Source organism: Manacus vitellinus, unplaced genomic scaffold, assembly GCF_001715985.3.
Source record: "Manacus vitellinus isolate BGI_N305 unplaced genomic scaffold, ASM171598v3 scaffold_9_pilon, whole genome shotgun sequence".
In the NCBI taxonomy this organism is placed as follows: Eukaryota; Metazoa; Chordata; class Aves; order Passeriformes; family Pipridae; genus Manacus; species Manacus vitellinus.
Genome location: NW_021940917.1, coordinates 3,273,617 through 3,285,088, shown reverse-complemented (window position 1 = coordinate 3,285,088; position 11,472 = coordinate 3,273,617). Strand labels below are relative to the sequence as shown.

At 40.3% G+C, this 11,472-nt stretch overlaps 1 protein-coding gene across 6 annotated transcripts in view; it reads right to left on the bottom strand.

Moving 5' to 3' along the window:
- Nucleotides 1-4,107, bottom strand: part of LVRN (laeverin) — a 29,325-nt gene extending 25,218 nt beyond the window's left edge. For 5 of the 6 annotated variants that reach the window (XR_003212966.1, XM_025896438.1, XM_018086030.1 and 2 more), the window contains exons 1-3: nt 3,963-4,107; nt 2,620-2,759; nt 361-487 (exon numbers count right to left, since the gene is read on the bottom strand). Coding sequence is in view for 5 of the 6 variants with exons in the window: in XM_025896438.1 (XP_025752223.1) it covers nt 361-487; nt 2,620-2,759; nt 3,963-4,086 (391 nt within the window). In the remaining variant the exon portion in view is untranslated. Of the gene's footprint in view, nt 1-360; nt 488-2,619; nt 2,760-3,962 lie in introns of those variants that run through there. The other variant, XM_025896441.2, reaches the window with a different exon arrangement.
- Nucleotides 4,108-11,472: the final 7,365 nt, after the last annotated feature.

The following is an 11,472-nucleotide window of genomic DNA, read 5'->3' as shown; positions in this document are numbered from 1 at the left end:
AGGACATAGGAACTACAACATCCTTACATGTTATGGTCTATGCATCCCAGAAATAGCCACATGACTGAAATACTTCTTTCTACCCACTTTGTTGTCCCAACTGCCCCTTTATTAGGAAGTCATGCTTTAAAAGAATGAGTAGGATGTGAAAGTAAGAACACTGAGTTACAGATTAATAAAAGACATGATGCAGAAAGGAAAAGTCAGTGAGTTAAAGTTTAGGTGGTGTATTCAATGGTAAGCTGTAAAAGAATGTAGTAAGCTGCAAAAGGAGAATACTGCAAAAGAACACATTGCTTCTGTGAATGTTATACCAGCAGCAGCCATTTGTGGTTCCTTTCAGAAAATAAGTCATCTCACCTGTCTTTGGCAGAGGGTAGCTGATGTTAAGTACATCTTCCAGAAATGAAAATATTGGACCAGTGATACTTAAAGCATAGTCAAGATACCCATTTCCAATTGCTTCTTTCCGAGCCCAAATACGTATCTGCAATAACACAAGGGAGAGTTCTTTTAAACAACCCTCATATTTCCATTCTCTTTGTTTCTCTTTTGTGAATCATTGTTGGAAAAAATGCTGTCTGTCCACACCAAACCATGCAATGAAGCTTTTAATTTAATCTTTAAAAGAATCCAAGTTTTACTGGACCCAACAAAATGTGTCAAAGAACATGCTCCTGCTAAAACCTAGGAGAGTTCCGGTACTTTGAAAGGATGAAGATCTGAATCCAACTATACGTTGTTGGAACAAACGATCTCATAGTTTTTCTTTTTTTAAGTGGAAAATACTGTGAAACGATTTGGAATCACACATCTTAAGCCAATGTATGCCAGCCAGTGAGTTTGGGTGACAAGCTCTCTTTCAGCCCACCTAATGAGAGAGAAATGAACTTCCAGAGAGTGTTTGTGGTCCAAAGATACACATCTCTCCTCTTGAACTTTCTCACAGCCTGAAACAGACCACTGGCCTCCCTCTCTGCTAAGGAGAGCAGATGGTATCTGGGCAGAGAGCATCTGTACCTCTGAGTAACAGAAACTGTGGCTGCAAGCAAAGCTTTCCCCTCCTCTGCCCTTTTGTTTTGTACTGGAAAGGACAGCTCCTTGCTCAAGAGTGATGGAGTAGGCTTAGAAAAGGTTTGTCTCCGCCATATATTTCTGAATGAAAGACCCCCTCCACGTGCCTATCAGCTCAAAACCTCGACATTTCTTGCATCTAAGTGCTATACGTGGTCTCACAAGAAGCTGCACAGCCAAACGCTAAGAGCACAGTTGGGAAGCATTGGGATTTAATTTATAAGGGGAAAAAAAAAAGAGTGTCCTCAACCTCTGAGGCCCTCTTTTCAGCCAAGGCTTCAGAGGAGATTCAAAGACCAGATCACTTAATTTGCAAAACCTAAACATCTTAAAATCCTAATCCTCATATCAGCTTTGAGTTACAATATCCCTGTTTCAGGTTGGAAATTACTTAGCAGAAATGTCAAAAATAGGCACAAATGAATATGCTCACACAAATATTGTGGAGGCATAAACTGAGTATCTCCCTCTAAAACCAAGGGGTGAAATGCTGTCTTCCTTTATGTCACAGAACACAGGTGGTGCCTCTTCCCTCTGAATAAAAGCTCATTTGAATGCTCTGCTTTGCTAACTACTGTCAGTACACATCAGCCCAAGAAAAAGGCACCACAGCCATAGCTGTAAGCATCCAACAGGTTCAAGACAGAAGGTGACAGGTATGACATACCAAGTCCAATCTTCACTTTTAAAAAGAGCCAATACTGTGCTTACTAGGTGATCTGTGCACTGTCCTCTCATGTTGTCCCAGCTTTCCCCAGTAGGATGACAGTGAACCAACCATGCAGTTTTCTCATTTATTAAGGAGATCAAGTAAATGCTACCTTTAATAGCTGTATACTTGAATTTACTATTTATTTTGGAACAACTTGATACATCTTTTCCCTGTTGACTTTGACCAAAAGAAGGAAAGAGAAACAACTGGTGCCAATGCAGTACATTTTTTTACAGCTTCTCTTGAGAAGCTTTGGCCATTGTACAGTAAGAGCAAAACTGAATACTCATAGATGAAGAAGCTTCAAACACAAAACAGGGACTTCTGAAGGCTAAAAAAAATGCGACCACTACCGAATAAAAGGTTAAAATACTAGTATACAAAATGCTTGGAGCACAGTATTACTCTTAGTGATGTCATGGTGGTGGTCCTCAAGGGGTCTTGAAGAACAAGGCACTGAACATCAGTGTTTTGTCACAGCAGTGGAAACAGATATTTTTTCCGACTAAGACAGCTAAGAAAGTAAGAAGACCCTAAATTATGACCAGTACTTTCTGCAGAGTAGCTGCTCCAAATTTTTAACATACACAGCCCAAACCTACTTCTGCAGCTGTATGAAATGAACAGGACAAGACAATAAACTAATTGTCCTAAAGGAAATGTTTCTGCAGAAATATCTACAGGATAAATGTTAGCAGTTTTGCCACATAAGCAAATAGTTTTGGAATGGAAAACAGAGTTAATGTGTGTGGTATCTTCTAAAGCACATGATGCACCACAGAGCCAACTTCCGCTGTAAACTGCTATAACGTGTTATGCAGCCTCATATTTACCTTGTTTCCCCGCTCCGTTCTGGTGACATAATCAAAATCACAGACCACAAAAGCAGTCAAATAAGTCGACATTTTCAGTGAAGTGTTAAATGTGGTAACAGTCCATAGGCTTCCATTTTCATCCTTCATTTCAGATACATCTAGGAAAAAAAACCAAAAAAATATTCAAACCAATGCTCATCCATAATAAACAAGGAATTTTATGTTTTCTGCATGTTTTTTTACCCCTCTCTTCAATATGCTGTATTCCTGCACTACATTCTTCATATGTTTCTGACAGAAGGAAAGCAGCCAGACTCGTTGCTACCGACATGTATCAGAGTTGTGACCTTCCATGCAAACAGCAAAAATCCACTCTTGAGCTTCTTAAATGAAGTCTTGGAAGGATATCAAACTGTGTCAGTTTTAATATGTGAGCAAGCTGTGGACATTTTATTCCATGCTGCATATCTCTAAAACTGATATCTCTAAATCTGATCTATTATAATTCAAATACATGTGTGCCTAAGAATTATGAAACACTAAATCAGATATCTTCTTTCTAAATAAGAGGGATATGGACAGGATTCTCAGGGGTAGAAAATGCTTCCGGAAATTCTCACAGAGACCCCATCTATGTTCCTTAGTTACTTATCTTCCATGCAAATCTCGTAAAACTTACTTTTTATGGCTGAAATTATTTAGTTGAAAAATAGAGATTCATGGCATTGAACTGCAGAAAAAGGCTTTTAAGAAGAAGGCAAAAGACACAACAGATTTCTGTAGGAACACTAACGTAGTTTGGAACCTTATACCCCACAGACATCCCACATGAGATTCCAGAAAGGGACAGGAGTAGCGTCTCCAGAGCTTTATAGTGTACTTTTTCTAATTCTTCATATACACAGGAGGCTATAGTGTCTCTGCCCGGGAAAACAATTTTTTGTATGTTGTAAATATGTCTTAAAATCTACTTAGAATTAAAGGAATCCCTTGATGTCACAAATACAGCCTTGAATACTTGAGGTTGCCATTTGGTTTTAAAAAGATGTCACACATAAGACAGACACACGGACTAAAGTAAATAACAGGAATCAAACCCTATGCAGCCTGCAGCAGCCAGAGGAGAGCACATCACAACTAACAAAACTATTTGATGGACTTATTGCCATCAGAGACATTAATTATGAATAACAGTGTCCAAATGTTTAAGTTCATAGACACAGATTTTGTGTGCCCTTTGAAGACATTAGCACGTGGACAATACACTGTATCAGATGACATAGTCTGCTCAGATAAATTGCACCCTTTTAAAAAGTAATTTAGGGGAAAAAACCCCGTAAGTTGACTTGCTGTTTACCTACCAATAGCAGGCATGTTGGAAAGAGCCACATAGCTTGGGTCATGGACAATTCTGATATTGAATGTGGCCTTCATGGCAGGTTCATCAAAACATGGGTACACTCTCCTGGCAAATGCTGGTTCCATTTGGGAGGCAATGAGCACACTGTATTAAAAATACAAGTAAGATTAATCCAGCATGCTACAGCTCATCAAAATCCATATACAGCACAAAAAGACAACAAATCAGAAAAACCAGGAAGTGAATCATGTAAATATGCAGATTTGGAAAAGTTTTGCCTATTATTTAAAGCCATGACTAAATCTGTGTGCCCAACAACCAGTTCAGTTTGGATGCTTGTGGAGAAAAGCAGTCTTTTTTAATTAGATCTTTTTTTTTCCCCTCACAGGCCTTTTCCGGATATCATATTTTAAATATTTGAGCTTTCCTACTTTGTTTATTAAGACAGAATTGATTGAAGTTTTGCACACAGCAGACCAGTGCTCAAGAGATACAATGCCCAACTTTATTGTCATTAGAATATCTCTGTACACCTGCTGCTCTCCTTAACGCATGCATTCTTGTTAATTAATTACTGATATATTTTAATAAAAAATAGTAATAACTGTTAGTGAACTGTGTATGCTGCACTTGCACCCTTCTGTCAAATCCAATAGAGAAAAACCCCTGTGAAAACGGCATCAACGCTGTCCCAGTACACTGGCAAAACCAGAATAATATTCAAAAGGACCCTTTTGTACCTTATGCAAAGGAACTTTGCCTCAGTTGCCTCTGCGGCATACTGTGATGGATGCACTCGTCCTATTTGAACTAAGTAGACTTTGGTCCAGTCTGATGTTCACCAAGCAGATCTGACCAAAGTTAATCCTACTGTGTGAGACTGCCATTAAGAATTCAGCAGCAAATCAAAACCACAGGTCTGGATGGAGACAGGATTGATAAGTGGAGGAAAGTGCATCAGTAGCAGAAAAACTGACTACAAATCAACTACTTTACTGTAAATATCTCCAGCTATGAGAGTCTGTTGAGCTCTCCATCCATAGCACCTGTCTGCAGAGTGGTGATCTCCCCTCAAGGAGGTATGCCTCTCAAGGTTACCCTTGAGGCTGAAAGACCTTTTGTCTGACACCAGACATCGATGAGTTGGTGACATATTTGCATGCATGCAGCATTTAAGATATGTGTAAGAAACTTACACAATAATATTTGTATACTTTAGTGCAGAGCACTGACTACAAATCCATCTGTACACCTAAATTTACTGATTAGAACTTAATAAACTACTTGGACAGATCTGTTGGAGTGATCTCTGACTCTTCTCCTGCAACACACACTCATTGGAATCAAAGGATAAATTACTGTGTCTCGCAGCAGAAGTTTCAAAAAGTTGTACATCTGAGCTGTTCACGTAAGGGCATCCTTATCAAGAATTATTAAAAATACACATGCAATGGTCCTCAAAGCTCTATATGTGTCAGCCAAGTAGTAGCCAGCAACTGGGCACACAAGCATGGCCTAATCTCCTGTTTCAGTGACCTCAGTACTGACATGGCAAATATTTTTCATCTGTAGTTGAGGTGTTCCCTAACAGTGTATCCACACCAGGTTCACAAATGCTTATTCTTAGCACTGAGACATCCCAAACAAGCCAGGAGCCATCAAGATAGCATCCATACATTAAGTAGCAGTATGTAATGAGTCAGATCTGCACTACAGAGTGGAGTAACAAATCAGGTCTACCCTACAAGCACAGCATGACTATGACTAATTGTGACCTGTAGCACTGGTCAGAAGTCAGAAGTGCTTTCCAGCAAGGTCCCAAGGCTGGCCTACTAGGGCCCCTTTTCTTTTGAAAGATGTTCGGGTGCTGGCATTTTTAATAGCTGTGCTATTTAACTGTGCTCAAGGTTGATCAAATAATCCAGTGCTGAAAGTGGCATTTCCTCATCTATATCCACATTGCTGATGTTGGGGGAACTAAGTTAATATCAACAAGATGACTGTGTAAAAGCACTATACTCTTAGAACATGGTACATTTTGCATTTAACAGACATATCTGATGCTGTGCTATAAACATAACCCATGACCAAAGAACCCATATTGAGCGTGTTGTTGCACAGTGACTATTGAGACCACAATGCCTATTTTGAAGTGAGGAATAGTGTGAGAAGGAGCAGCACTTTGTATTTGACTTCTTGACTCTCGGTAAGGGAAGATTTTCTTTATGGACCCAATTCCCTGCAGAGTCAAATCTGTGCTGTACCAGCCACCAACTGCCTTGCCAAATGCAGCTGAAGCTCCACCTGAGACAGAAGTAGCACCTCTTCTCCTTTATCCTGTCCAATGATGGAAAGTGACAACCTTCTGCCAGGGTTGCACAGGAGCAGCAATAGTCATAGGCCACTTCATCTAGGAAGTCAATCACTGAAAATATCTTCTTCCTCCCATGGAGCAAAGTATGCTTTTGTTCATTCCTTTGTGCAATCAATTGCAGCTTGGTTCTAGGAAACACTGAGTAAATCCATGACTGTGAATTCCCCTGCATCAGTGCCATCACTGCCTCTGGAGGCTCTGTACTGGCAGCAACTGATGCAGACGCTTGGCAAATTTGCCCTCAAGAAATTCTTGTTCAAGAATACAAAATAGCATATTGTGGCCAAGGCAATGTGATAAAAAAGAAGTATGAGGACATATTAAATGTTGTTTTTCAGCAGGACTCCAGATAAAAAGGAAAAATAGGAATGTTTCATGCATATTACGCAAATAACTGGTGTTTAAAACACATATTACCTCATATAATTTGTCAGAATAGACAATAGTTGGAGCTTTTTTTCTTGTGGGTTAGTTTGTTTGTTGGGGTTTTTTTCAAGGTGAAGGTATTAGCATGAACCGAATCACTAGCAATTTTTTTTTAACACACTGCACTATTATCACAAAACAAATTGCCCAAAAGGAAATAATTTTTTCAGAAAGTCTAACAATGCTCAAGTAGACAAATTAATCCCTCCCTTAATCTACAGTTTTGCACATAGATTTCATTTTCTTTTTTCATAAGGATCATATAATACCACATGATACTTTCAAATAATGAGAAACAAACAGATAAAAGGATCTCTTAGCCTAAATATTAGACAATTTATACTACGCATAAATTGTAGTATATGTAGGTTCTTATTTTTTTTTTCAGTTACTGCCTGAAAAAAGAAAAGGAAAATGAGGAATACGTTCTGCATAGTACATGAATGCCTAGTAGATCACATTTCACCTGATTAATAAACAGGATAATTGTAGATGAAATGTTTTATTTGATGCAAAAAAGGAGACATTCTAAAAATGCTTTCTCATGAGTTATTTTTCATACTGATAGCATAATTGGTATTTGTGTTAACATCTTTTATATTTAATTTCTTCCATTTTTACAAACATAAAATAATTAAACTGTAAAACAAACCCTGAAGTGGCTAAAAATAAGGGAGTTTTACAGTGAGTAGAATCTTGTCCCCAACACCCAAACATTTTTTTCAGGTGAACAGTGCTTGATACTAACAAGCAACACAAAGAAACACCAAACATCTTACTTGTTCTGATTTCTGTCTCACTCCTTTGATGGTCTCACTCACAGAGTCATAGAAAACAGAGCTAAGAAGAACTGCATATCCTCTGCTCTGAGGCAAAATTAACTGTACTAGTGCTGTTCTAACCCCTTTACTCTCATCCTAGCAATTGGTGTAGAAGCAACTGATAAAAATCTGTGCAAACATTGTGTTTGGATGTTGTGTTGGGACGCCTGTTAATACCAGCCCTATCCAGTCAAGTATTTTATAGAAGTTGCACAGGAAATGAGCAGAGTGGCTACCAAGTAAAATTCTCAAAGGATTTTGAAACATTGACCTGAACAGTGACCTGCATACAGCCTGCACTTCATCGTACACCCCACAGGAACCCTCTAATCCTGGAGTAGCACCCACAAGCTCATCCACGGCCGTGCAAGATCTCTGTGCAGAACGACAGAAACAAAACTCCTGCATCATGTAAGTTTGAGCCAGCAGTGCTAGAGAAGGAGAGCAAAGGTGGTTTCTGTATCTTTTTGCCTACCCAGATCCTGGTATGGACTATCACAGCTATATGCAGAATACTGATTCTTCATTTCAACAGGAGAGCCTTCAAACACTTAGTGCTGGAGAAGTGGGAGCATCTTTCCTTTTCACTTCCTTTGCTTCTACAAGCAGTGCAGACATGGACTGTTCATTATCCATAACAAGTGCTCCCATTTTTCAGAGTTATCTTTCGTGGGTAAGACCTGATCAGGTGGGCAGTACAAATTGTCAACAACAGTAAAACATATGCAGTCATCAATGATCAAACTGATAACTAAAAATTTCTTTCTTGAAAATTCAGCAAAATTGGTTTATTATGTTTTCCATGGAGGTCAGGTTAGGACTTCTGAAAATAGCTGTTTCTGTGAAACCACCTTGCCAGTGTACAACAGCTCTGACTTCAAGAAAAGACAGGGAATGACACTTTGCGTCAACTCGCTCATTCTGCCAGTCTACCAAGAGCAATGGGGATATCTGACTGAGAAATATGACAGTGCCAAAGTCCAGATGGAACAAACATTTCAGGGATTTCACATCTCATTAGGATCAAGGTGCCTACCAAAAGCTTGCACTTATCTGCTTAAACTCTTCTGAGACGAGAGGTCTCTAGGGTTCCACAAGCACAAATTACAAAACCCACTAAGACTTCTAGTGCATGCAAGAAATACAGGAGTCTGCATGACCACAGATAGATGTCACACTGTCTGTTACAGCTGGCAGTTCAAGTGAGGTTTGAAATCAGAAAACCTCTGCAAGAAGCAGACCCTGCAGGTCTGTTGAAGACTGGTATAAGTCACTTTAGAAAAGCTATGGGACAGTCTGCTGGAGATGGTTTCCTTGCAGAACAATAACTGGGTAACTGGCTTTGTACAGATAGCCAAAGGGCACTGAATGTTTTTAAATCGCTCCTGATCTATGCAATCCATTAGAATCCAACTTTTTCCATTGTTAATAGCTTGGCAGAGCTTACATATCACTCCAAACCTATCTCCTCCAAAATAAGAATGCAAAACCTTTCAGTGTTAGTGGACGCTATCAGATTAGGAAATGGCTGGTTAAGTGGTGACTTAATTCTTAGAGAAGGAAAAATAACAAGATACTATTGTATACTCTCGATTCAGAGAAAGCCTTTTTTAGAGCAGAAAAAATATGCAAAATCCATTCAAAAATATCAGAAATGGGTGCACAAACAAGTAACAAAAATTATACATTATATCTGCCATCAGTGGATTTCCTTTAATCTATTCCATTGTCTAACTACCACTGTCATCTCTTTAACCAGACTGTAGTCTCACATTTCATTAGTGCTTCATGATGAACTAAGAATGAAATGGGACCTTTGTAATAAATTCTCTAAACAATTGGAAATTGAGCTATACACATTATTTGAATTATTTAAAAAAAAATTTCTAATTTTCTACTGTGGCAGCTGACAATAGCTTTTTTCCCCCAGATACTCTGAATTTTATACAGTCTGAATCAGAAAATGTCATAGTCTAATTCTGTGTTTCCTACATATGACTTCTTTGAATTAATACAGCATCAGAAAGCATACCGATACAGTATTAAGGTTTGTTCCTTTCTTTAAAAATTATGTAAATTAAGCAAATTGTTCTAGATTCTCCTTTCTTCAAAAGTTGCACAAATAATCCTGTGAATAACAATCAGTGAATGAAGAAACAGCAACTGGAGAAAAACAGAATGTGCTTCCTAAAATATTTTTTACTTTACTGTATTTTTCGCTAAGGTTTACCAACTTATCTCCTTTTTGTTAAAAAAAAAAAAAAGTCCATCTAAGTTACATTTTCCAGATGTGGCAGACTTCAGTATCGAGATTTATACAAGAGTTGGCAGCTGAAAAGCCAGCTTGTTGCAGAAAAGCCACACAGTCTTCCTCCATTTCAAAAAAATTATCAACTTCATTTTGTGGTTTCGTATTACAACTACTCATATAGAGGCTTGCATGTATGGATCTTGAAAGTAACTGCATATTTTATTACATTACCCAATCAACCAAGAAGCCTATGAATCCACGCATTTTAGTAGACTCATTGATAGGGTAGTAGGCAAGAATACTTGAATTTAACTCCAGTTTTCCTTCTGATTCACTGTTAGGTGCTTTAATTATTAAAAATTAAATAACTTTAAAACGAGCAATTTATCTGTCTCTTCTTCAAACTCCTATTTTGAGAAACTTGCCTGCCACTAGAAGTACTTAAATTCTGATCTTAAATTTCACTTCTCAGCAAGTTTCGTGTCCAGAAGTTGAGAATGCAATTCACGTTGGGAAGATCCAAAATTAAAAAAAAAAAAAAAAAAAAAAGATAAGCAAGCATCATTTTGAGGGTGAAAATATGTTTTAGACCTTTGACTGCTTGATTAGCTCACACAGCTCCATCACCGGTTTTGCAGTTCAAAAGAAAAAGAAAAAGAAAGCATCCTAATAGCACTCCCTACGGAAATCATGGATTGTTTGATGACAGCCAAACAACTTCACGTGAACAGCACCTACAAAGTACAGATGTCTAAAGCAGTAACTCATCCTACTCCCCCTTATTTCTGAAACTGCATGTGATCGGCGTCTCTAAACTCATGCCCAAATACATAGCCAAAATCCCTGATTCTTGACAAAGACGTCCTCCTCACAGATACAGGTTGAGGAAATGAGGAGTTGTCGGTGTTACACAGACATGTGTGGGGCCGGTATGAATTTTCTGAGACAGACTGCGGCTCCCGGGAATTGGGCATAGGAACTGTCTGCCCCCCTCGCTGCCAAAGGCACTGAAAGCGAGACCAGAAATTGTCCAGCCGGTGCTACGGGTGAAGTCAGCTGCCGTCGGAGAGACAGGGCAGCACGGCCAAGGCTCTCCGGAGAGGAGAGCGACCATCCCGGAGCACAGACCGGAGTTTCTGGCACACTTTTTGCATCCCGCGATGCGGTCCCGGGGAGGGGCGAGAAGCGGCCGCCTTCTCCTGCGCCCGCGGGCAGCGAGCAGCTCTCCCCCGTGCCGCCCAGCTCGGCGCCAGCTCTGCTGCCAAGCTCCTGCAGCCGCTGTCCCGGCAGCCTGCACCACGGCGGCCTCGACGCGGGACCGTGGGAGGTTCCGCTGCCGCGGTGAAGAGAGCGCGGGAAGTCCGCGGGGCGGGACACGCCGCCGACCTACCTTAGATAAGATAATAGAAGATACAAAGAATGTAGCGGGTGAGGAACAGCCCGACCAGGTCCTCCTCCAGGCAGGCCCTGGAAGCCAAAGCTGTCAGGGACGTAGGCGGCTCCCGGCCCGCCAGCCGCCCGCGCAGCCTCACCACCGCCACCTCGTTCCTCCTTCCTGCCGCAGTCCGCCCCTCCACGGCGGAAGCCCAGCCGGGCAGGGGGCCCGAGCACGGCGGCCCGCGGCTCCGGAGCCCGGCGC